General features: G+C 42.6%; 1 protein-coding gene and 1 pseudogene across 1 annotated transcript in view; one reads left to right on the top strand and one right to left on the bottom strand.

Moving 5' to 3' along the window:
• The window catches only part of MYRIP (myosin VIIA and Rab interacting protein), a 390058-nt gene that overhangs the window by 320843 nt on the left and 41407 nt on the right, over positions 1-27808 (top strand). Inside the window, exons 9-10 of the mRNA XM_074986085.1 lie at positions 9490-9667; positions 15797-16452. Of these exons, the coding sequence (XP_074842186.1) occupies positions 9490-9667; positions 15797-16452 (834 nt within the window). The remainder of the gene's footprint in view (positions 1-9489; positions 9668-15796; positions 16453-27808) is intronic.
• On the bottom strand, positions 10787-10985 carry LOC142009852 (small nucleolar RNA U3; annotated as a pseudogene).

Genomic DNA, 27808 nt, shown 5'->3' on the forward strand with positions numbered 1-27808 from the left:
TGGCTATTCATATAATTATTTGGAGATCAATGGAGTAAATTAAATTGCTGTGGATTATACGTCTGTTCCATGATTTTATTTTCAATATTTGTGTCGTCTTGTAGGATCTAGCAATAAGTGAACTTAATTAAATGAAATAATATTACACAAAATACTGTGGTGACAACCTTTATGAAGCAGATGAAAGCTAGTTCTTATCTTTCCACAAGGCTGATTTCACAGGTTTTAACTTTAGATCAGATGAACTGATGATGGTTGGCTTATCTCAAAACTTCTGCTGTTACTGATGCTTATCACTGCTGTGTTGTTATCTGTTTGTGTCTATCAGGGCTTTATCGTGTTTGGGTGATGAAGATTATTCAATAAAAGCAATGGTACAGTCATAAAGACAATCTCACGCGGAGACAATTACATACCTTCTTAGATATGCAAGTGTTCTGGAGATTTATTTTTTAATAACATCATTGCCGTGCTGTCCCCTATGGATGAAATGACCCTCTGATCCCAGTGTGCACAATTACCCCCCCACTGCTCATTCAGATATTACCTTAAAATATATTTCTTATGAATTCTTAAAAACAATAGTGTAGTAAATTAGTGTTAGCCATAGATAGTATTTATTAACCCGTATTCTGGCTGTCCCACAGTCTCTTGCCTTTTATCTGTCTGTAAGTGATTGGTGCTCCTGAGCAGGGGCTGTCGTTGTCATTTTGTCTTGAGTGGTGCCAAATGTGTTGTAGGCCTAAATCAATAACAACCATTTGTCCTTCACCGTACGTAGTGTCCTTCCATTCAAAGGCCTCAACTAGGGCAGCGTTGGGTCAGTTTTCACTAACTGGCGTCTGCCACTGCTGAGCAGGAGGAGGAGCAGCAGCAGCAGCTGGCCCCCATGGAAGAGCTGCTCTCTGCTCCACTGCTGACGCCTGACAGAGCAGTGGCTGGCCTCTGGACCATGCCTCAAGAGAGAGATGCTGCCTCTTTGGGGGGCAGGAGGAACCCTGTCCTCCCTCCACCAGGCTCCAATTGCCCCAGTCCTGGCCCCTTGCTAGGGGGCCCAACTCATCCCCATCCTGGCCCCTTGCTCTAGGGACTGACCCTCCGTATGTGCTATTTGTCCTGGTCCTCCCATCCTGTCACCTTGCTCTAGCGACTAACCCCCTGCCATTTCCCGCTTTGCCTCCGCCCCTTATTCTGCGGGACCACCACCACCCCACGTGCTGCTGTGCCCCATTTGCCCCCTGCCCGATTTCTGAGACACAGCCGTCAGCAATGGTTTGAACAAGAGATACCGTGTACTGAGTCAGTGCAATACAGCCAAAAATAAGGCACCTCATGACAACATCTTCTCGATCACTTAACATAAGAACATAAGAACATAAGAATGGCCATACTGGGTCAGACCAAAGGTCCATCAAGCCCAGCATCCCATCTGCCGACGGTGGCCAATGCCAGGTGCCCCAGAGAAGGAGAACAGAAGACAATGATCAAGTGATTTATCTCCTGCCATCCATCTCCTGCCCTTGTTCTGAAGGCTAGGGGCACCATACTTTACCCCTGGCTAATAGCCATTTATGGACCTGACCTGCAAAAATTTATCAAGCTCTTTTTTAAACCCTAATAGAGTCCTGGCCTTCACAGCCTCCTCGGGCAAGGAGTTCCACAGGTTGACTGTGCGCTGTGTGAAGAAAAATTTCCTTTTATTAGTTTTGAACCTACTACCCATCAATTTCATTTGGTGTCCCCTAGTTCTTGTATTATGGGAAAAGGTAAATAATTTTTCTATATTCACTTTCTCCACACCATTCATGATTTTATATACCTCTATCATATCGCCCCTCAATCGCCTTTTTTCCAAACTGAAAAGTCCCAGTCTCTCTAGCCTCTCCCCATATGGGACCCTTTCCAAGCCCCTAATCATCTTAGTCGCCCTTTTCTGAACCTTTTCTAATGCCAATATATCTTTTTTGAGGTGAGGAGACCAAATCTGCACGCAGTACTCGAGATGTGGGCGTACCATAGTTTTATATAGGGGAAGTATGATATCTTTTGTCTTATCATCGATCCCTTTTTTAATAATTCCTAACATCCTATTTGCCTTACTAACTGCCGCTGCACACTGCGTGGATGTCTTCAGAGAACTATCCACTATAACTCCAAGATCCCTTTCCTGATCTGTCGTAGCTAAATTTGACCCCATCATGTAGTACGTGTAATTTGGGTTATTTTTTCCAACATGCATTACCTTACACTTACCCACATTAAATTTCATTTGCCATTTTGCTGCCCAATCACTCAGTTTGCTGAGATCTTTTTGTAGTTCTTCACAATCCCTTTTGCTTTTGACTGTCCTGAACAACTTGGTGTCATCTGCAAACTTTGCCACCTCACTGCTTACCTCATTTTCTAGATCATTGATGAACAAGTTGAACAGGATCGGTCCCAGGACTGACCCCTGGGGAACACCACTAGTTACCCCCCTCCATTGTGAAAATTTACCATTTATTCCAACCCTTTGTTTTCTGTCTTTTAACCAATTCCCGATCCATGAAAGGACCTTTCCTCCTATCCCATGATCACCTAATTTACATAAAAGCCTTTGGTGTGGGACCGTGTCAAAGGCTTTCTGGAAATCTAGGTATATTATGTCCACTGGGTGCCCCTTGTCCGCATGTTTATTAACCCCTTCAAAGAATTCTAATAGATTAGACAGACACGACTTCCCTCTGCAGAAACCATGCTGACTTTTGCCCAACAATTCGTGCTCTTCTATGTGCCTTGCAATTTTACTCTTTACTAGTGTTTCTACTAATTTGCCTGGTACTGATGTTAAACTTATCGGTCTATAATTGCCAGGATCTCCTCTAGAGCCTTTTTTAAAGGCTTGAAAGGCATAGAGCTGTGTACTCTAAGGAATGACTGGAAAGTGAGATGTAAATATAAACATTTTCTGTGATGGGGTTGTGAACTTGGATTATTAAATAAATTCTCTGCCTGTTCTCTTGTGAGTGGCTTTTTCATTCGTAAAGGCTAAAGCAAAATACAAGATCTCAATCCAGTTGAATTAGTATCACTGAACAAGTATCAGAGAGGTAGCCATAGTAACAGAGAGAAAGCCATGCTAGTCTATATACTATCAAAACCAAAAAGCAGTCAAGTAACACTTTAAAGACTAACAAAATAATTAATTAGTGTCAGAGGGGTAGCCGTGTTAGTCTGGAGCTGCAAAAGCAACGAGGGGTCCTGTGGCACCTTATAGATGAACAGAAATGTATGAGCATAAGCTTTCGTGGGCAAAGACCCACTTCGTCAGATGCAGGTGACAAAATAATTAATGAGATGAGCTTTCATGAGACAGACCCACTTCTTCAGACCATAGCCATACCAGAGTCTGTTCTGGTGAGGCTATGCTCTGAAGAAGTGGGTCTGTCCCAGGAAAGGTCATCACCTAATATGTTATTTTGTTAAAGTGCTACTTGACTGCTTTTTTGTTTTGAGAGGTGGCCATGTTAGTCTGTATTTTCGAGAACAACAAGAAGTCCTGTGGCACCTCATAGACTAACAGATATTTTGGAGCACAAGCTTGTGTGGGCAAAGACCCGCTACATCAGATGCATGATCTAACAGTTGGCTTAGTGCTTTGTTTTGTTAATCTTGAGAGGAGCTGGCATCAAATGTAAATTATATTGCTATTTTGTAGTTTTCACCTCATTTTGTCATGGCTTAATAATACTCGGCTAAACAAGAAAAATGGTGGAAGTGTAAGCATGAGGTTTTATGTTTGCTGTGCTAGCTGCGGTGGGACTGCAGGGAGCGAGCAATGGAAGTTGGAGAGGGAGGAGTGAGTAGAAGACAGGGCCTCAGGGAAACAGACAGGGCAGGAGCCAGGCCCTGCGGGGAAGAGGTGGAGCTGTGGGGTGGCTGACAAGAGTGCTCAGTTTTCAGCAATTAGAAACTTGGCACACCTAGTCTCAGAGCACATTACAGACTGTCACTGAGTCTAATTACTGTAATTGTAAGGGTAGGCAGTAAGGTAGTGCCCATTTTACTGTTAAGTACATTGAACCGCAAAGGGTGTCCTGTATTCCTGGAACATGTTAGATTGCATGGCCACTACTAGCAGATTAAATTTTTGTATCAGATTTGAACTGTCTAGAGAGCTTCCATCATGGCGAGAGAGATACAGGAGGTACTTGAGTACACTGCTAGGGATGGCGGTTACCAGCTCAGATAAGGCATGTAGCACACTGCTCCTCTTAGTGATTGAAGACTATAATACAATTTTAGCATTTCTTTGTCACAGAGGGTTTACATACAACTTGCCCAAGTTCATACAGCAAGTTAGTGGCAGAGCTTGTTAAGGACCCCCGTCTCCTCTGGCTTCCCACCAGCAAACAGAGAAATTAAAATAATTGTATTACTTTTCTCTGATGAAATTTTGAAGAATGGGATGAGATCAAAGTACAAAGCCAAACTCTATACCAAAAACAGCCTGTGTAACTGTTGATATGATATTTTAATAGTGGAGCTTTTAAAAGAAGTCAAGGGGCCAAATCCACAGGTTTAAATGGGGTGAAAATCTGATCCAAGGTCTAAACTGGTCTTAATATAACTGCCTCTGTGGAAATTGACTGGGATCCAAAGGTCCAAAGTTGTTTGTTCTTAAAGGTTAAAGTGACTACAGTAATATGACATAATTCCTCCTTCTGGGAGAATACCCTGTTCCCTGTTGTCTATAAAGATTTTTTCAGCCAGGGAGTAAATGGATGACTTACTTTAGGGGACACAGTACTACTGATTGTGCGTTTGATATCACTTTATACACAAAGTAAATGCACTCTAAAGTTTTCCTTCTCTAATTTATTTCAGTTATAGTAATTGTCGTAGGTACGTGTGGTTTTGGGTTTGTTTTTTTTTCATTTATAACTATTGCCATTTAAGGTAATGTTCTCTGAAGTCACATGGATTTGTTCAGCTTCAGAATAGTTTCGTTCACCTGGGAAAAAAAAAAGGCTTAGCTCAGCTTTTTAAAATTGCAATCTTACCTGAACTCTAGATCCAGGTATTTAGTGCAGTGGCACACATTAATTTTCACATGTTGAAGATTTTTGCTATGTAAGTAAATACTATCCAATGCAACTTGCAGTTAGTTTATACCATGTTTATCAGTTGGGGTCTATTCATTAATATGTGCTATTGACCTGAAACTGAATACTCCAGTGTATCATGGTAGAATCTGAGAGATAGCCGTGTTGGTATCTTCGAGAACAGCAAGAAGTCTTGTGGCACCTTATAGATTAACAGATATTTTGGAACATAGGCTTTCGTGGGCAAAGACCCGCTTCATCAGGTGCAGAGAGCTGAGTGATTCATAATTAATTCCTCTGGCATGGGGGAATCCCTATCTGGCATAGGGATGCATCTGTCAAGAGGGGAAATGGCCAGAGAAACAGACATTGGCAATTCCTACTCATCATAGCGGCTCCCATAGGGTTGCTACAAGCCAATGAGATTTAGACCAGTAATGATGTTGAAAAGAATTGGAGTGGGGCTGGGAAAGGAAACAAAAACAGCTTACAGTAAACTTTGCCATCTCTTTCATTCTCAGCTGCGCAAGGCAGACCTCTCATGAAGCTGAGATTCTATCCCTTCCAGATTATCTGCTTTGGTCAAATATTTGCACACTGAACACCAGTTGAAAAAATCCCAAGCCCTGAAAATGTCACCACTCCCCATATAAACATGCTGCAGAACATCAGACCAAGCCCTTATTAAATTAGGCTGAGGTACAGAGACAATCCCTAACTTGTACTCTCTGATGAAGAATCACTAACCAGAAATTTTAGTGCAAAAGAGTGAACTGGGAAAATTAGACTGCCATTTGAAAATGTAGTATCTTTGCCATTCTGGAAGTCTTTGAGCATGCTGTAATTGGAAGCAAAATTATCTTTTATAATTATGTAGCTTAATATAAACTAATAAAGAATACAGTTTTCAAACTCAAGTGCCTGAAGTTAGGTTTCTTTATGCAAATTTGTGCAGTTAAGAAGCGGCCTGATTCGAAGACGTGCTGAGCACCTACAAATCCCTGTGCAATCCCTGGGAGCTGCAGGTGCTCAGCATCTCTGAAAATGAGGCAAAATTTAGATGCCTAGATATAGAGATTGACACCTAACTATAGGCATTCCAGTTCTAAAGTTTCCACCAGAGTGCCTGGGTATTCCACCAACCAAGAGAAATGGTGGCTTAAAAAATGAGGGTATATAATTTTATATTTTATTTTATTTGGTTCATTGGGCTCTCACTCTACCCTGGCTGTATAATGCCATTGTCTGGAGCAGTGGCTGAACCTGTTTTATATGGTACCTAAAAAATCTCCACTTTCCCCACAGATATGGAATCACTCTTCCATCTCAGCAGAGCCTTATCACATAACTGACATTCCCTTTGAATGGTTTGCCATAACAGACCCTGTGTTAGAAACAGATAGCAAATGTAGTATAGGAATGTGTGCATTCCATTGGCTGGGTACAATAAAACATTTCTGCCCTTGGTTTGTGTGTGTTCTTAGGCAGGCAGAAAAATCCAAGAATTAAAGCTTCTTAAGCTGCAGGTTTATTATAGCTTTTCTGAGATTTCTTTTTTCATATTTTTAACCTCTTAAATTTGGCACTATCGGCAGCAATGCAGCACCATTTTCTAACACGCTATTATGGGCTCGTCCCTGGCTAACACGTAAGTGGGCTGACACTTTTTAGCAGCTCTCCCAGACTGACAAATTCATACTGCTTCACTTGGGTATCTACTTTCCATCTTGTGTCTAGTACAGTCTTCCCTCACCTTACAAGGGTAATTTGTTCCTGAAAAACCCCTCTTAGAGTGAATTCTCATAAGTCGAAAATATAATTACATTTTTTCTCATTGAAATTAATGGTATGCATTCCTGAGCCCCAAAACGTACACCTATTTATGCTAAAACAACACCAAATCCCATTAGATTGGGTGCAAGGGGGCAGGCAGGGCATGGGGAGGTAGCCCAGCCTGAGTGCAGTTAGGTTAAGTGGGAAGGGGGAACTGCCAGGGGCTGGCCGCGTGGGGAGCCAGGCCAGCACAGGGGGCCCCCAGCTGGCGGGGGGCAATGCCTCTCTCGTGTGGGGCTGCACGGTGGAGAGGCCCCGCCGGTGGTAGCCGAGGCGGCAGTGGCAGGTGAGCCAGGCGGTAAATGGGAGGGAGCGCCACAGACGGCGAGCGGCGCCCGAGGCACAGCTGCACAGGGCGGGCGGCCATGGACCCCTAGCCACCCGGGGGGTGAGCAGCAGCAGCGGGGGTGGGATGGGCTGTGCGCCCAGCATCCACGTCTCGCAGAGTGGCATGATCTACTGCCGGGACTTGGACGAGTCTACCCGCCCTGCACCAGACTTCCCCCCTTTTGCAGGGCGCCGCCACCCCCCTGCACGGCCTCTTCGTCAAGACCAACGCAGCCGACTCCATCCCATCGGTGCTTGCCTACCAGAGCCACCAGACTCCAAATCGGTCCTTGTAAATGCAAAGAAATGCCTCATAAGCTGAAGTAGGGGGTATTAAATGAAACTCCTTGTAAAATCGAATTCTCATAACTTGAATGGGTGTATCTCGGGGTATGACTGTAATGCAAAGAATTCCTGCATTGCTCACAAGAAGCAATTACATTTTAAATGTATGTAAAAAAGCTGTTCAAGCCCACAAATGTTGTGAACTAATTAAATTCCATTCTCAGGCTAATTCCATTCCCTGTACTTTTCTGATGTGTACTTATCCAAATATTAGAATGTTACTGTTACTGCTAATTAGAATAAATTAGGGGTGTCAAGTAATTGCAGTTAACTCACATGACTAACTCCAAAATCAATCATGAATAAAAAATTGCTATTAATCACACTTGTGAACAATAGAATACCAGCTGATATTTATTAAATATTTTGGATATCTTCTACGCTTTCAAATAAGTGTATTTTATTATTATGCAAAGAATGCAAACCTCATAGTGCTCACTTTAGATTATTTTTTTACAGATATTTGCACTGTAAAAATGATAATCAAAGGAGATGGCATTTTTCAATTCACCTCATACAAGTGCTGTAGAGTAATCTCTTTATTGTGAAAGTTGAAATTACAAATGTAGATTTTTTTTTGTTACATAACCACACTTAAAAATTTGCAAATCTTTATAGTCTACAAATCTGTTCAGTCCAACTCCTTGTTCAGCCAATCAGTTGGACAAACAAGTTGTATGGAAGAAAATGCTAACCACTTCTTACTTGCAATGTCACATGAAGGTGAAAACAGGCATTTACATGACACTTGTAGCTGGCATTACAATGTATGTACATGGCAGATGTGCTAAACATGCATACACCCCTTCGTGCTTAAGCCGCCATTGCAGAAGACATCCTTCTATAGTGATTATTTTTTAACTAACATAATGTGTTTATTACATTTGTGACTGAACTCGAGGAAGAATTGTATGCCTCCTGTTCAGTATTACCCACATGTTGCTATGTATTTCATATTATAGAAGTCTTAGATGATGACCCAGCACACGCTTATTTTAAGAACACTTTCATAGCAGAGCTGACAAAACTCAAAGAAGCCACCAGAAAGAGAGAAAATAGTAACAGCACTCAACTCAAGGTTTAAGAACTGAAGTGTTGTCCAAAATCTGCAGTGTGCAGCATGATTTTAGAAGTCTTAAAGGAGCAACACACCAATGCAGAAACTGCTGAATCTGAACCATCAGCCTTCTGCTGGTGGCATCTAACTTATATGAGGAAACTGAACTTGCATTGGTCCACTCTGCTTATCATTATTAAACAGAACCCATCATCAGCATGCACACATGCCCTCTGGAATGATGCCTGAAACATGAAGGGATATATTAATCTTTAGCATATCTGGTACATAAATATCTTGTGACATCAGGTACAACAGTGCCATGTGAACAACTGTTCTCACTTTCGGATGACATTGTAAACAAGAAGCAGGCAACATTATCTCCTGCAAATTGTAACCAACAATTGCCTCAATAATTCGCTGAACAAGAAGTAGGCCTGAGTGGACTTACAGGCTCTAAAGTTTTACATTTGTATTAATTTTAATGCAGTTATTTCTATACATAATTCTACATTTGTAATTTTAACTTTCATGGTAAAGTCATTGCATTTCAGAACTTGGATGAGGTGAATTGAAAAAACTTGTTTTCAGAGTTCAAGTATTTGTAATAAAAAATAAAGTGCATTCTGTATTTTTTATTCTTTGTTGTAACAGAAATGAATATATTTTAAAATGTAAGAAAAAAATCAAAAAATATTTAAATAAATTGGATTTTATTATTGTTTAACAGCATGATTAATCATGATTAGTTTTTTTATTTGCTTCACAGTCCTACATTTAATATTTTCAGTAGTTGGCTACTGCTCTTTTTAGATAATGGTCTCTTTAATTTTATTTCAACAGAGATCTCAGTCTGCATTTTCCCTGAGTAGTGAAGATACACCCAGCCAAGATCTTGACCTGGCATCTTCTATGCCTGAGATTCTTTGGAGGCAGCAGAAAGGCCCAATCAGGAGACGGAAAGAACACAAATTGTCTGCACTGCCCAGCTGGAAAAGTGTGGACAGACTGAATGAAACAAGTAAATGTTTAAAGTACCGGTGTAACTCTTTATTCTGTTTTTCCTGTTGAACAAATGAAACTTGAAGTATGGGGCCCCATCCTGCTCCTGTTGAAGTCAATGGCAAAATTCCCATTGATTTCACTGAGAATGGCATCAAGCATTCAATGTTAACAACAAAATGAAACAAGGCATTAATTTTGTTAATTAAGTATGAGGACAATAATTAAGCACTGGTGCTAATTATTGTATTGCTTGTTTTCTCTGAAGAAGGACTTCAGAATTTGGCCCTTGGTGGCTAAAATAACAATAAAGTAATAGTAAATGGTAATGAAATATTTATTGCTGTGCAAACTTCTGCTTCAAATAACCTCTTGTCATTCACATAGACGGTATTTTTCATATGGGTAGCATTCCTGTCCAAGGTCTGCACTCTGCACAACATTTCAATGTGCTTAAATTTAAGCATCCACTCAAGTCTCACTGACATCTACTACACAGTCATTTGGTACTTAACCTGAGCTTAGTGACAGACTGATACAGTCACTTTCTCAGGGGCCTTTACTCAGACTAGTTCCTGTTTGTCATCTGAGTTCACAGTTGAAATAAAATGCAGACATCCTGTAGAGGCTATTTTATATTTCAAAGGTATCATGCTAACTTTTAAAGTAAACCCAACTGCCCTTGTTAGCAGATTGTTTTTTTTTGTTAAAACACCCATATTCCAATAGGATCTCAACCAATAGCTTAATATACTAATAGTAAACACCAAGAGGTTGATTCCCCCTTGCTGTCTACCTTGATTAGTTACTCACATGCATGAAATGTGAGTGTAAAACTCAACCACTCTCAATTAATAGTGTTTACACCTACTTTGAACAGATGTAAATGACTGTGTCCAGGGCCAGGCAGCACAGAAACAGGCTCTGAATTTTCATATTCACATTTCATCTCTTAGAGCTGGAAGGAACCTCAGGAGTTCATCAAGTCAAGTCCCCTGCCCTCTTGGTAGGACCAAGCACCATCCCTGACATCTATTTGCCCCAGTCCCTAAATGGCCTCCTCAAGGATTGAGCTCACAACTGTGGGTTTAGCAGGCCAATGCTCAAACCACTGAGCTGTCGCTCCCCCTTTTATCCAATCACTCAGACTCTGTTCTCTTCCTCCTTTTTCCTAAAAAGAAAATAAGAACAGTCAAGAGCAAACAGCAGCACTGCCTGCTTACTTCATGCTCAGAAGAGAACATTTTAACTCATCATCATGGTTAGCAAGACCAGCAAAAATCAACTGCACTTCTCTAGTTACGCACTATAGAAAAGATCCCTAAAAGTACACATTTAAAGGACTGGTTAAATGACCACTGAGATCTGTTCTCTGGCCATTCTCATTTTGCTTGTACATAAATAATTCATAATGTAAGGCTCAGTAACTACACAATTTGTGCCTTATGTCTTTTGTTCTGTGAGGCAAGTGCCTTTCACTTTATGTCAAAGAGGTTTCTAATAAGCAGTATTTGACATCATTAGCTGAAGAGAGAAAATCATTGTTACTTTTTGTGAGTAACTTCTCTGTATGTTGTTGCCTGCCCCTGGTAATGAGCTAACACACTGCACTTTTTTGATCAACTAAAATACATGTTAACAAATTCAGCTATGCTGCAGACAATAGCAGAGGTGGGAAAAGTACCCATAAAGTTACTTGAGTAAAAGTACAGCTGCCTGGGGGGGGTACTTAAGTACAAGCTTCCTGTGTCCCTCCGGACAACTACTTGAGTAAAACTACATCACATCACATCACATCACATCTTTATTGCACTCAACTATCCATTTATGAAAGCAGCTGCACTTTTGCTCAAGTAACTTTTTGGTTACTTTTTCCATCTCTGGACAACAGCTACTCAAAACAAAGGAGCATGAGTTGTATGTGTTTTTAGTCACTGGGCAGAAGCACAGCTGGCTTGTACTGATATTGAATTTAACTAGTTAAACATTTGAATGTTGGGGTTCCCTGAGCAATACTGTCTGAAGTGTGCAGGGCCTGGGAAAAGCCCCACTCTGCCTCAGCCCCTGCCCTACCTCTTCCCTCCCCTCACTCTGCCCCCCTACTTCTTCCTTTCCCCCAGGCCTGGCCTCACCTCCACACCCAGCCCATCCCACCGCTCCTGCCCCTGCTTCACCCCTCCCACCCCTATGGCTCCCCTTTCCTGACGGGCACAACGTGGGGATTACTGTGTGGCCTGGTGCTACCAGTAGGGGTCGAACCTCCCCACACTCATGGCAGCCACAGAAAGTGGAGTGACCAGGCACCAGCCCATTCTGTTCCTCTAAGCCCGACTCCCCACCGCATCTCTCAGGGTAGTGGAGCAGGCTGGGGCATCACTCTGCTTCTGGTCGCCATGCTGAGGCAGAGCTACCTGGCTGGGAGCTGGCCAAGCAGGCTGGGACAGGATCACTCCACTGCTCACAGCTCCTGCTGCCACTGGCCAGTGTGGAGAAAGAGCCCAGCCCCTGCTGCTGATGCCAGGTCCCATCAGTTATCCTACAGGCCACCCTGGCCCCAGAGAGCTTTCAGAGTGCAAGGCCTGCGGTGGGGGACTGCCCCAAACCATCCGAATGGATAGGACAGCTCTGCCCATGAGACTGCCAAAACTGAGTTTAACACCAGTCTCAGCACTCAGGTTCCTTTATTGGGCAGACAGCAAAGCCATACGGAGTTGCTCTGATGCCAGTGAAGGACAGGTGTAGGGCATACCACAAACAAACCTCCTCCTGCATAGACACTTACCCATTCTATTGCTTTTACTAGTCATTGCATCACATGTTTTGGTATTAGCTTGGTTATTTTGTTGGAACCAATCCCTGTACATCACATACTGTCACTGAACAACTTGTTACTTCATTTTACCTTCCAGGCTTATCCATTTTTATCTTGTCCATTGTTAATGATTCCCTGGCTCTTCTCTTTCACCTTAGGTACAGACGTCTTGTTTCTAGCCTGCTGACCTATTTATCTTCCTGATCCTGTTTCCTAAGAAATGAGGGCTTACCTGTGTCCAATCACTCATATCAAGACAAGAATACATTCCGCTGCTTTTGCTTTTTTCTTTTTTATATAACCATGTGTTTTGTTTGCATTATAATTTTTATTTTCTAGTCTTTCTTTTTTAAATTAGTAACCAGCAAGGAACTTTTAAGACCATGGTAGTTGTAATTATTTGAAATACTATCAAAACTTTGTCTAAAGTAGGATGTAAGAAGTAAAAGCTCACTTTCTGTAGTCCACCAGCATGAGATTTTTACTATGAAAGTTTCCTTTGTCTTTAGAGCATATCCTTTATATTTTTAATTTTCTGGTACAAAATATGGACACAATTACCACCCCAGGAAATACTGCCGTTGAACAGAATGCAGGCTAATTAAAAGAACATTTCCTTGGTCCTTATCAGAAGTACTTTTTTTTTTTTTTTAAGCTACCACACTATGGCCGTGTCTACACTAGCCCCAAACTTCGAAATGGCCATATAAATGGCCATTTCGAAGTTTACTAATGAAGCACTGAAATACATATTCAGTGCCTCATTAGCATGCAGGCGGCCGCGGCACTTCAAAATTGACGCGGCTCGCCGCCGCGCGGCTCATCATGACGGGGCTCCTTTTTCAAAAGGACCCCGCCTACTTCGAAGTCCCCTTACTCCTATCTGCTCACAGGAATAAGGGGACTTCGAAATAGGTGGGGTCCTTTCGAAAAGGAGCCCCATCGGGACGAGCCACGCGGTGGCGAGCCGCGTCAATTTCGAAGTGCCGCGGCCACCCGCATGCTAATGAGGCACTGAATATGTATTTCAGTGCTTCATTAGTAAACTTCGAAATGGCAATTTGCATGGCCATTTCGAAGTTTGGGGCAAGTGTAGACACGGCCTATACTTGTTATCAGCATCATCAGTTTTTACTTTACCAACATCCTAGTTTCTCAAACATACTGTGCAATTTGGAGACTGTTCCCGCAGAGTGAACCCACATACAAAACAGGTGAACCCAGAGGCAAACATCACTGTAAGTCTGGGGCCTACCAGACCTTGTCTTGTCTTGCTACCGTATTTGAGGAGAGAAAACTAACTTCTTCCATGCCATATAGGTTGCATTGCTTTCATGTATAATTTTCTTACCCTGCACCATATAGGCTGTGTCTACACTAGCCCCAAACTTCGAAATGGCCACTTCAAAGTTTACTAATGAAGCGCTGAAATGCATATTCAGCGCTTCATTAGCATGCGGGCGGCCGCAGCACTTCAAAATTGACGCGCCTCACCGCCGCATGGCTCGTCCCTACGGGGCTCCTTTTCGAAAGGACGCCTCCTACTTTGAAGTCCCCTTATTCCCATGAGCTGATGGGAATAAGGGGACTTCGAAGCAGGCGGGGTCCTTTCGAAAAGGAGCCGCGTGGCGGCAAGGCGCGTCAATTTTGAAGTGCCGCGGCCGCCCGCATGCTAATGAAGCGCTGAATATGCATTTCAGCGCTTCATTAGTAAACTTCAAAATGGCCATTTGCGTGGACATTTCGAAGTTTGGGGCTAGTGTAGATGTAGCCATGGTGTCACCTCATCTGTATCAAATTTTGAACTTTTCTGTGGTACTAAGACAAAGCAAGTTTTCTTTGTTCATATTAAGCCAAATCCATCAACAGATTTAGATCTTCAAAAATTATTTGATTTGGTTAGCAAGAGGTACAATTACATCTTTGAATTAGCATAAGACTAGGGAATGAAAATAGGCCAAAGAAATCAAAATAAAGAGATAAAAAGCCTGACCAATCTTGTAAGTTTAATTACCATTTTCTTGGTGGAATGGTCTGGGGTTTTTATTTTGATTTTGTTTGTTGTTTTGTTTATGCTCCAGGGTAAAATTGTTCCTAAACTCAAAGCATTGCTACTATATGGCATATTTATTCCATTATTATGTTCTTCTTGTGAAAATGAATGTCAAATAAAATTTGTAAACTTGAATTCCATATATTTATAGATATGCATTGAGGGGAGAAAACAAGATACATTAAAAAAATCACATTTAAATTTAACTGTTCCTGTAAAAAAAGATGGTTTAAAACTTTAGAACAGTAATGCACTGCCTGTAACTTGCATTGTCTGCCCCCTTAATGGCTAATCTGAACAGTCCATTGTGCCTCTCAAAGCAATCTGGATAGCAGCTATAATTTGATTCAGTATGCTAAGAGGAGTATGTGAATCCACAATAGTGTTCTGTTCTACTGTCATGAGAAATATGAATAATAAACCTATCAGATATTCAAACTTCACATTAAAAGATATTTCATGTCCTGTGGACAACATAATCTGTATTTAGCAGCAACGTGCACCTTACAGTTTGAGTAAAAACCTAGTACTTCTTGTATATTTTTCTCCGTTTTAGAACGTTAGCCTTAAATGCCACACTGTATAGCCTAACCTTGGACCCTATTGTCACATATATTTTAAAAAGATGCCCCGACAGAATCCTGTGGTGACTTCTGATTGAAATGGAAAAATCAGGAAGGTCACTGATTTCAGGGTAAGATGGAATCTGTGTCACATACCACATACTATCATAGGGCTGGAAGGGATCTTAGGAGGTCATCTAGTCCAACCCCCTGCTTCAAGCAGGATCAACCCCAACTAAGACATCCCAACCAGGACCCTGTCAAGCCAGGACTTAAAAACCTCTAGGGATGGAGAATCTACCACCTCTCTAGGCAACGCATTCCAGTACTTTACCACCCTCCTGGTGAAGTAGTTTTTCCTAATATCCAACCTACTCCTCTCCTTCTGTAACTTCAGACCATATTCATTTTCCTCTGTCATTATCTTGTGCTTGTGCCATCACAAAGTGTATGTCTACACAGCAGAAGCTGCACACAGAGTAGCCTACTTGAGCTATCTTGAACCCAACTAGTGTGGCTAACAATAGCAGTAATGATAACGTAGTGCAGACCCCAAGCACATACTTAGCTCACTCATCTGTATAGCTAGACCTCAGATTTTGCGGTGTAGACATGCCCAAAATAGCTAGCCTCTGCTAAAACTCTTATTTGACTCTGCGAAAATCAGCCCATCAAACTGAAACAATAAAGTAATAATTCAGGGGTTTGTTCTTCTTTTAGGCCCACCTCCTGTTTTACAAAGCACCGATGGGAACTGGGTGGCTTTGCAGAGCATTACATTGTCTCGCCCTCGAATGCTTGCCAAACCAAAGAGCCAAGTATTCAAAGCTTTGGAGAATGAATCTAGTGTTATGTCTGCTTATGACGAGATGGGTTCAGACAGTGAGGACGACTACGACTGGAATGTGGCCTTGAACAAACTGCGTCGGAGGCCCAAGCAGTTGTCAGAGGAGTCATACTACACTGATTCTCAGTACAATACAGAATGGGCTTACGGCAGTGATCCATACCAACCAGTGACCTCACCTTCTTCTGGGCTATACACCAATACAGAAACAGTGTATTCTGATTCTGAAACATCTTCAGTAAATTCCTCAAGGGAGCCTAGAGAATTGAGCAAGCTTCCTTGGCTGCAAAGGACAACTCAGAGTGACATCTCAAAAGTGGAAAAAGCACATTTACATGGAGAACTGGATGTAAACTTGAATCCACAGGCTGACACTTTAGAGTATTCAGATAGCAGTGAGACTGAAGAAGTCCATTATGATTTAGAAAAGAGGTCCAGAAGGTGGAAAAAGAGCAAACATGTCTCTGAAGAATTAAATGAAGGCAAAAATCACACAAAAACTCACAAGAAGAGTTTGAGCACAAATCAGGTAACTACATTTGCTTATTTAGGAAGGCTTGACTAAGCAAAAGTGGGCAGGGGGAGTAGTGCATTTTGTCAAAAATGGCATTTTCTGTTACTGATTCACTGGTAAATCAGCAGATAATCTGGAATGTACTACGAGGTAAAGCACAAGATGGGGTCTTTAGTGTATCTGCTATAGACCACCAAATCACTAGGGAACAGGATGACCAGGTCCTTAGTACCTGTCTGTGCTGTGTAGTGAAAAGAAGCTGTATGGTTATGGGGGACTTCAGTTTGAGGGACATAAGTGAGAGGTTTCAGGCTGCCAGGACTAAAACCAACTTGGAATTTCAACACACTGTAGATGACGATTTCCTGATTCAATATGATGTAAGTGTTGCAATAATCACAGGGTAATTCTATATCAGGACATCATCATGACAGAAAACAACTGATCACAGAATTAAAAAATAATGGTATCTTAGGTACAAGTGATCATGACTTACTCCCATTTGTAATATGCAAACAGAATAAAGCCCAAACCGGCAATATATATATACTTACTGCTTTAAAAGAGCCAGTTTCACAACACTGAAAAGTTATGGGTCAAATTAGCTGGGAGAATTCAATCAGAAAAATATGAATGATAATGGGGAATTATTTAAGAACATTTTATTAGCTGCCCAAAAACCCGTAACAGAGGTAAAACACTATATTGATTTAAAAACTGATCTTGCTTAGAGGAGAAGTGAAGGCAGCTATAAAAATCTAAAATATAACAAATGCAAAACAGGGTAAATGATAGTGATTGATAGAAACAGGAACCTAGTGATTGTAGAAGAATGGTAAGAAAAGCAAAAGAAAACAAGAAGAAAATTATGGCCAGCAGAGATCAGGATAATATAGGTTTTTTTGTTCATTTGCTTTGTAAGTATGTTGGAGTAAAAAGCATCCTGACAATGGCATTGGTTCATTACTGGATGGAAGTGGTACAAATATCAGTAATAAAGCAGAAAAAGCGGAAGCGTTCAATAAATGTTTCTGTGTCAGAGGAAGAACAGATGGTGTCATCTCATCACATGACAATGATAACTTTCTTTACATTCCACTAATATCTCAGGAGAAGGTAAAAGAGTGTCTGCTAAAGCTAGATATAGTTAAATCAGCAGGCCTGGACAGCTTACATCCAGTTGTTTTAAAAGAGGTGGCTGAAGAGTTCTCTGGACAGTTACTGTTGATTTTCAGTAAGTCTTGGAAAAGCAGGGAAGTTTCCACAGACTTGAAGACGGCAAACACTGTGCCAATGTTTCAAAAAGGGTAAATGGGACAACCAGATAATAGGCCTGTGTGTCTGACATCAGTCCTGTGCAAAATAATGGAGCAGCTGATGTAAAACTCAAATAATAAATAGTTAATGCCAGTTTATGGAAAATATGTCCTGCCAAACTAAATTGATATTTTTTATGATGACAAGTTTGGTTGATAAGGATAATAGTGTTGCTGTAACAGACTTCTCTAAAGCTTTTGGCTTAGTACTACATAACATTTCAATTAAAACAGTATAAAATTAACATGGCAAACAGTGAATGGATGAAAAGCTGCCTAACTGATTGGCCTCCAAATGTAATTGTAAATGGGGTCTCATCACTGAATTAGGTGTGTTTCCAGCAGGGTCCTGCAAGCAGCATGTCAAGCTGCAGCAGTGTGCAAATCCTGTCTGGGAACGTGCAAGCTGCTTGCATACACTGATGTGACCAAGGACAGCTGCCAGCTGAAGCTGGTGCCTGCCCCAGCGAGTGGAGATAGAGATGGCATGGCCACACCAGAGGAGCTGTCAGGGCTAGACACGCTCCTGCGAGCGGTGGCCCGATTTGCTGCTGCTTTTGCTTGCAATACTGGGACTGTTGCTGGCTCTGGCCCTGCTGGTTTCACTCAGAGTCACAGCTCCGTGGCTGTCTGAGAATACAAATTCTGTGTCCACACACAACTCTACAAAGAGAAGGTGAAGGATGACTAGATTACGGGCTAGAAGTATCTAGATGGGGAACAAATATTTGCTAATGGGATCTTCAGTCTAGCAGAACACAGTACAATATAGCCCAAAGGCTGGAATTTGAAGATCTGCAGATTTAGACGGGAAATAAGATGTATATTTTTAGCAGAGGTGGTTATTAACGGTTGGATCAATTTATTCAGAGTCCTAGTGACTTCACTATCACTGGCAGTTTTTAAATCAAGCCTGGAGGTTTTTCTAAAGTCTCTGCTCCATGAATTATTTGGGGGCAGTTCTGTGGCCTGTGTTATACAGGAGTCAAACTCTATTATCTAGGACTCTGTGAGCACTGCACAGTACTAGCGGCACTTCTCAAAATCGGCTCAGATTCACTGACAGCAATGCACAGATCATACCCAGGAAAGGAAGAGCTCTCAAGATTTTTACCCCTCATTCGTATGAGAATTGAGAATAAGGCAATGTGATATATGAACTATTACTGGTCTTTCCTGTATATTCATCATGTCCCTTTCTATCACATCCAGATAATACAGTGGCATTGCTAGTACAATACAATACAGAGGGTGATATTTGAAAAAAATAGGATTTCCCAACATTTAGCACAAGGTAATATGTGGGTAGCTGCATTTTTCTGTTCTTGAATGGGGAATAAATAAGTTATCTCATTCAAATAATAGTGTGGGTAACCCCTGAACAACTATCCTTCCACTAACACTGACATTGATTACTATGGACAGAAATGTAAAACTATGGGCGGATACTGAATTTTAATCCCAGTGATTGCTGGGGGTGGAGGGGAGTCCCACTGTACTGTAGCTATAGATGACCATCCATCCTGTATTGGACGGAACGGTCCTGCATTTGGGACACCAAAAAGGCGTCCCAACTAATTTTTTTGAAAGGGACTCGCTGTTCTGTGTTTGGGATGTTCCCTGCTGACCTTTTCTGCCAGCAGCTGCGCCTGGGCAGCTGCTGGTGGGAGTCACTTCCCTAAGCCTCAGGGAAGCAGGGGGAGCGTGGGCAGCTGCCACTTCCCCAGGGCTCGGGGAGAGGTAGGGGCTGCTGCCTCCCTGGGGCTCCCAGGGAGCGCTGGCAACTGTGGTTTCCCTGGGGTTCTGGGGGAGGGCCAGCAGCTGCCCCCTGGGGCTTGGTGGAGCCAGGAGGAGCTGCCCCTCCCCTGCATATCACCATGTCCTGTATTTGGAATAGGGAGATATAGTTGCCCTATGTATCTAGGCATCATGTGTGCACGTGTGGGTCTCTCTCTACATGCTGCTTTTATAAGGATTTTGTCATTCATAAGGGAGAGAAAATTGTGAAGTGAGTGTAAATTGAAAGTGTAAAATAACCAACACATTTGCAGAGACCAAAATACTTTTCTTTGGAGGACAGCTTGTAGAAAAAGAAAGGAAAATGAGGTAAGCTGAGCAGAAAGTAAACAGGAAATCACACCAGTCCTCTGACTGAAGTCCTCTGTGGGGCCTGCTTTCCCCAAAGGCTGCCTCCCAAGTAGTGACTCTTAAGCTGCGTCTACACATGCACGCTACTTCGAAGTAGCAGCACCAACTTCGAAATAGCGCCCGTCGCGTCTACACGCGTCGGGCGCTATTTCGAAGTTAACTTCGACGTTAGGCGGCGAGACGTCGAAGTCGCTAACCTCATGAGGAGATAGGAATAGCGCCCTACTTCGACGTTCAACGTCGAAGTAGGGACCGTGTAGACGATCCGCGTCCCGCAACGTCGAAATTGTGGGGTCCTCCATGGCGGCCATCAGCTGGGGGGTTGAGAGATGCTCTCTCTCCAGCCCCTGCGGGGCTCTATGGTCACCATGGGCAGCAGCCCTTAGCCCAGGGCTTCTGGCTGCTTCTGCGGCAGCTGGGGATCTATGCTGCAGGCACAGGGTCTGCAACCAGTTGTCAGCTCTGTGGATCTTGTGTTGTTTAGTGCAACTGTGTCTGGGAGGGGCCCTTTAAGGGAGCGGCTTGCTGTTGAGTCCGCCCTGTGACCCTGTCTGCAGCTGTGCCTGGCATCCCTATTTCGATGTGTGCTACTTTGACGTGTAGACGTTCCCTCGCTGCGCCTATTTCGATGTTGGGCTGAGCAACGTCGAAGTTGAACATCGACGTTGCCGGCCCTGGAGGACGTGTAGACGTTATTCATCGAAATAGACTATTTCGATGTCGCAACATCGAAATAAGCTATTTCGATGTTGGCTGCACGTGTAGACGTAGCCTCTCAGCCCTGAAGAGCTGAGTAAGCCCATTATTCCTTAGGGACCAGGTAGCACCCTGCATCTTGTTGGGGTATTTAGGAGACAGTAACTTAAAAATTCCCTGGTTAGGTCCTCATCTAAAGGCGGAGGATGGTGGGACTGAACCAAGGAAGTGAACCATTTCCTCTCCCCACCCCTCTCTCCGAATGAGGCTAGCAATCGGCTCCACTCCTTTGACTCTCCTGAGCAAACATTCTGGTCTGCAGGTGTTATTTTATTGGGGTGTGTACTCTCTAGCCCCTCTCTCTGATAGATGGCCTGCTGCTCCCTAGTCGCAAGACTAGTGCTGATGCAGTTGCGACACTGCAGTGTGGCTGGTGGAGCATAAACAACCATCCCTTGCAAGCAGCGTAAGCTGTGTAGGTGGGAGAAGCTCTCCAGACGACACAGTTCTGTGCATGTGCACGTTTGTCATTGTGTTACTCAGAAGGGTGAAATATGCACACCTCTGAGTGACATGTTTTGTCGACATAGGCTGTAGTGTAGCCATAATCTATGGCCAGACCTCAGTGTTTTATACTAGTCCATGTTACATGAGACGCCTCTGTCGACAGAAGTCACTGTCGGAAGGGATTTCCCAGTAAAACTTCTGTTGACAGATTGTGTCTACACATAAAAGCATATCGAAAGAGCAGTCCACTCTACTGACAGAGAGCAACCTGACTGCCCGTCCCTCTCTCGACAAAATGGCTGACCAGAAGCTCTGCAAACAGGGCTGCCCAGTGAACCGGAAGCCCTGTCTGTCAACAAAAGGGCCCCAGAGCATCTACACGGCTGTTTTGTCAACAGAACACTGTTGAGAGAGGTGTTCTACCTGAACAGGGAGAGAGATAACGCTGCCAGCAGACGTGCTGGGTTTTGTCAACAAACTATTGACAAAGCGCATTTTGCGTGTAAACGTGCCACGGTTTTTCCCAACAAAAGCCCAGTTTTGCTGGGGAAAGCCTCTTGTGTAGATGTAGCCCCTGGTTAACTACTGAAGTATGTCTTGCAGACGTCATGCATCTCCTCTGTTCCTTGGCACAGCTGACAAACATAGGCATTCTTTGCTTTCATTCATTCTTTATAGCTAAGGCTAAGATTTTGTTGCGGTTATTTTCAGTGAAAGTCACACGCAGGTCAAGGGCAATAAACATAAATTCACAGAAGTCTGTGGCCTGTCCATAACTTTGTGACAAAATGTGTGTAAAAATGTGACAAAACAGGAAGTGGGGTCCAGAATCTGCTGTTGCTGCTGCTCACAGAGGTGGGCAGCTGTGAGGTCCATCACTGCCCCTGGGCGGCAGAGCTGGCAGCTAACCCCTAGAATCCCTACCTATAATAGCTCAGTGCTCTTGGACCCCACCCCCCCACTGGCTGCCAACTCTAACCACAGCCACAAGGAAAAGCAGAAAATGTCAGAGGTCTGTGGAAGTCATGGTTTGATGCCCTCCTTAACCTCCGTGCTATCACTGTAATCTTAATTATAGCCAGGCCCTATTCATTTCATATGAATGACATCACACCGAGCTTGTGTTGCGGTGGCGTCTCCATACTGAAAATTTTAAAATCAAAATTGGATGTTTTTCCAAATGAACAGCTGAAGGAATAGTCTGAGGACAGCTCTGCACGCTTCTTCCCCCCTGCTTCCCCCCTGCAACTAGATGATCACAGTGGCCTCTTCCTCTTCCAGTGGAATTTATGGATGTTCTTCCATGTTACATGTTTTACCTGGGGGTGGGTGGGTGAGGGAAAGTGTGTTTCAGAGCCCTGAATAAGAAAGTAAATGGAATCTTTAAACTCATGGAGTACCCCGACAGTCCTTCGAGACATTTTGCTTGCAAACACAGACAGGCAAAATACCTCTGTGGACCCTGCTCGCACCCTTTAATAGGGTGCAGTGAGTGCTTCAGATTTCCAACCAATGCAGAAGGTAGTGCTGCTCACAGAGTGCAAAACATGGGATTCTGCTTTCTCCTTTACACAGAAGTGCAAGGCAAGGAGGGGCTTGCAGTGCCTGCCCACCTCCAACACACCGGAGCAGGCAGAAGCAGAATTGGGCCCCAAATCACACTGGTCTAGTACAACTTGTGTACCCCACACACATGAGACACAAACAAAATGTAGAAGAAGTGAGTGAAGAAATGCATGTTAAGCTTTTTTTCTGGCAAATCTGGTTCATGCCTTTCAGTATACAATTACCTGAGTCCCTTGTATATAAGGCACTAGAGCATCCGATCAAGTGTAGCATAATGTGTGCAATTATAGTAAAACATATATATGGAGGACAGTGTTGGGATTGAAAAAGTCACGGGGAAGACAATGAAAATGATTCAGGGGATTTGGGATATGAGATACAGTATGAAGAAAGATGAACCAGATTCAGTGTCTATTGCTTAGGAAATGAGAGTAGAGGAGCTTCAGAAATCTCTACTAACCCAAAAGGAATGCGCTGTTACCGACGAAATGACTGAGACTGAAGCATAAACTTTTACTTCCTCTGGTGATTACAGTGTACAACACATTGCAGTGAGCATAAATTGAAGAATAGGGGTCTATAGCTTCTAGCTTTGTTTTGAGAGTTATAAATCAGTAATATGTTTTCATGTGCTAATATGGATTGAACCTCTCTAGTCCAGCACTCATATGGCAACATCCGTAATCTGGCATGATTTGAGTTAGCCAGACAACCTCTTATCATGGGTGTGGCCAAGTTTCACATGGTCCCTTAAAGTTTGTTTCCAGCCACCAGTCCTGGTTCTTAGTGTTCTGTGCTGTTGTTTAGCTGTAATGTCTTCTGAGAGCCCAGTAAGCAGTGGAAGTGTTGGTAATGCTGCTAGACAATATTGACCTCCCATGGTCCAGCAAATTCTTTTGTTCATCACTGGTCAGTCCCAAGAGTGCCGGACTAGACAGGTTCAACCTGTATAATAAAGAGAAGGCTGATTGGACCCATAGACAGTTCTCTCCTTCTAAAAATAGTTGTGGATGGGAATCAGAAATAAAGCAGTTGATCATATGCAGATTACCATGAAGAAAAGCCACATTTCAATATTCTTTTGTGGCATATTAATAGATATTGATTTGTTGACCATTATTACTTGCATCACGGAATAGGTTTTGATTCTCCGTTCAAAGAGTTGGTTTTCTTTTCTAATTATAAAATATCATGAAGGCAACATCCACCTGGCTATCCCACCAGTTACACTGTAAAGAAAAGTGACTTTTTTGTCTCTGTTCTTCGGAGCCGCACAATTTTGAGTTGCTAAAACAGTAATGTTGTGAGCAGAATGATGGAACAACCAATCATTTCATAGTTAAGGTTGCGGCTGAGTTGGGTTCCCATTACAAGATTTATTCTCCTCTCCACACTGAGTCTCTAAAATCCGTTTTAAAATCCTATCTCAACTTTCAAATTCATAAGTCACTTCTTAGACCAAGGCAGAATTTGTGTCATAAAATTGGAACTGAATTAGTTGAAGAACTTTTCTGAAAATCAGACCCTAAAGTAAGGGAAAAAACCAAAATCTGATCTTTTCCAGCTTGTACATGAGACTTATGTGCACAAATCATGAATTTAGGCACTGGCATGCAAAAAACAAATGCTTGTATTTGGTATTAGAAATTAATATGAGACAAATTTTGAAATCTATGTTTTGTTGGCTGCATTTCCCATAGCCTAGCTGCAGAGGAAGTAATATGGCAGGTTAGTATATCTACAAAGCACACTTCAGATAATTTGGGTGTTTTGGTTGTGAAGTAAAATCTTACCTCTGTGTTTCAATTGTGCAGTAAAAGCTTAGTTATTCAGCACTTTAACAATTGGAAAACTTGGTTAACCGGCAATCTGCCATAGGTAGCAATACAATTTCCTCTTCAGTTAACCATAAAAATTCTGATCGCTATCTTGCATCATTTTCCAATGTTTGTGACAGTTTTGTACGTTTGATGGTGAGGCAATAAAGGAGCAGTATATTACAGTACTGTGTACAGTGACAGTGTTAAGTAAGGTTATTTAACTTCTTAAAAAGCTTGAGTAACTGGCATGTTTGATTAACCGGTAACCCCCATTCCACCTGCATGCTAGATAACAAAGCTTGTGCTGTATTTTTAACTCATAGTCTTGGAGAAATTATATGCACTCGTGCCACTTACAAACTGAAGTTAAGGTTGAAGATTCATATATTTTTAGAATTATAATCACATTTTATCCTTGTACAAAGAAAACAACAATACCTTGATTGCTTTAGATCAATTAGACAATGTAATTATGAAGTCAGCTATTGCTCGTAGAAAATGGCATTATAGTAAACCCTCGAGATACACGCAGTCAAAGTTACTCGTGTCTCGGGTTAATGCGACTGCTGCCCCTGACAGGAGTGGAAACCGCTCCTGTCAGGGGTGTCAGCCGTGAGTCAGGCTGCTGTTCCTAATGGTAGTGGGGAAACCACTTCTGTCGGGGCAGCAGCCTGACTCTTACCTCCCTGACAGGAGTGGTTTCCCGGTCTCCAGAAAGGTGGGGGGGCTGAGAACCAAGTGGCAGCCTGGCTTCCGGATCCCCTCTGATTGCTGAGCCGGGAAACTGAACAGGGCAGCAGCCCTGGTTAGCTTCCTGGCTTCAAGGAGAAGAGGTGATCCGGGAGCCAGGCTGCTCCTGGTTCCTGCCTCCCCTCCACTGGCATGAAAATTCAGGTTATGTGGGGGTTGCAGAAACACAACCCCTGCATAACTCTAGGGTTTGCTGTATTCATTCATTACAAATCTTCAAACAAAATTCTGTGCTATCTTGACAGAGCTAAATGAAATGTTCTCTTGTATTCAAGCCCCACTAGGTGGGACCTGTGATTAATTTGCTGGTAACATGGGACTTCTAAGTACAAACAAACATTGAAATGTAACCTGCAAAGCAAACCTTTTATACAATCTCTTTCCAAAGATAGTAGGTCCTCCTTTTCTATGTGAACTTCTGCATAGTTACTGACTGTTTCAGCACACTTTGGGGGGATTTTTGAAATTGGTTTCAGTATAATATTGTGGGTTTACCTTTGTCATTTTAAATTGCTTTGTCTTGGAAGGTTTTAATTTTAAGGTTTTTAGTTTTGCTTATCACCAACAAGAAGTTCACTCCTTTCTTTTTTTGTATGTGCAGAGTTAGTTTTGATTACACTGACTTGCTGATGAGTTTACATGCAGTTAGAATGTTTTGTAGCAAAGGTATCCGTCAGTCTCTTAAAGGTAAGATGTTATAGGCCAAGTCCTACTTTCAGTTACACAAGTGTAACAAAGCAAATTGTGCCCCTTATACCTATTTGTAGAGCCAAGTAGTATATGTCACTGATGCATGCCTGTGTGAATTTATACGTTGACCTTGAAGATGGGATGTTAGCTGGTCTAAAACAAGGCTAGGTTATGTAAACGATCACAGCTTAACTCTGAAGAAATGTTTTCACGCAGGAGAAAAGGTCAGGTTGAGAAGGCCCTTGAAGTAGCCTGCTCAATAAACACAGTTGATTTAAAATAAAAAACGGAAACAAGCATCATGTCATCACAAAACTTTCACTGTACCTCATGCTGAAAGTTCACTGTTTCAGCCAGGAAGCCTACAACCAACACGGTCACCACAGTGGACAGTGTTGCCATAATTCACTCAGCATTGAACCAAATGCAAATCCTCAGGCTACTCACAAGAAAGCAGCAGGCTGAGTGGGGGAAAGACAGCACAGCAAGCATACCTGTGCCGGTGATCTCAGCAAAGTCAGTCCTCTGAGGTTGTGTCCAGTGGGGGTGGGTGGAAGGGGGAATGTGTCATTAACTCACACCAGCTAATGGGAAGTGAGTTTTGCACAATGTTGCACATCAAGTTAGACGAGGTTTCCCTGTAGTCTTGAACTTTGCCTGCGTACTTGTGTGAGAACTGCTGACTACCTCAGCCTTACCCTCAAGTGAGCCAGCACAACTCTCAAACGCCCTTATGAAAACAAGGAGTCTATGGGCTAGTTGGTTGCATTGTTCTGCTAGGCCCTGCTGCAAAGCACTGCACATGGGAGTCAGTAGAAAGACTCCCACCAACTTCAAGGGCGTTTGGATCAGGCTCCGTTTGGATTAGTTCTCCGTTTGGAAGGCTGGTTGTATTTTCAGCAGCAAGGGGACATGTGGTCCAGTCAACCTCAGTATGGATTCTTCAAACTAATTATTTGGTGCTCCTGAATATTAGGATTTAATCGTACTGACTTGTGCGAGACAGTATAAATAAGGCTACGATTTAGTTATGGGCATTTTCGTACAAGTCATGTTCAGGTCACAGGCTACAAACAAAGATTTGTGTCTGTGACCTGTCCATGATTTGTACTAAGAATATCCCTGACTCAATCTTGGGTGCTCTGTGGAGCTGCAGAGTGCTATGGGTGCAGGGGAGGGGATGCTCTGCCCTGCTCGGCTCTGTTTCTGTGGCAAAGAGGGCAATTGGGAAGTTCAAGAGATAAAAAAAATTGCAAAGTGCAAAAATTGGCACTGGGAGGGGTGGAATAATTTAAATCCACTAAAACCAAATGCAATCACCTTCCATTGTGGCAGCTATTTTGCAGCCAAGGTGGTACCTGATCCTCATTTTCAGAAACACCCTCCAGTTGTCTGGGTGCAAATTATAACATAAAAAATATCTAACTACCTGATTTACATTATTAGAGAGCCTCATGGTATCAATTTTGCACACAAATAATTGCAGAATTGTGAAAGGGCTTGATAGTAAGGTAAGATTTCCAACATATGTGACAAAGCACAATCAGCACACCCTATTAGCCAGTCAGTGACAGTTTGCCTGGTCAAATTATGAGAGAAGTATCAAAATTATCATCGTTTTAAGATTCCCAACTGGTAGGTAGGTCAATTCAGGGAATACTGCATTCAAGAATGTGAACAAACTAGCCATACAAAGCAAATCTGGAGTTCTGTTTCTTATGAATTCAAGCTAAGAATTGTTGTTTTCTTAGCATTCTCCAGTCCTATCACAGTGGGAGCGCACAGGGTAAACACCACCACCTAGCTTTTTGCTTTGTGTCATAATCTAAATTATCATCAATGGTTTACTCAGCCTAGGTGCTGTGCAATGGCTGTTTC

This window comes from Carettochelys insculpta, chromosome 2 (genome assembly GCF_033958435.1).
Source record: "Carettochelys insculpta isolate YL-2023 chromosome 2, ASM3395843v1, whole genome shotgun sequence".
In the NCBI taxonomy this organism is placed as follows: domain Eukaryota; kingdom Metazoa; phylum Chordata; order Testudines; family Carettochelyidae; genus Carettochelys; species Carettochelys insculpta.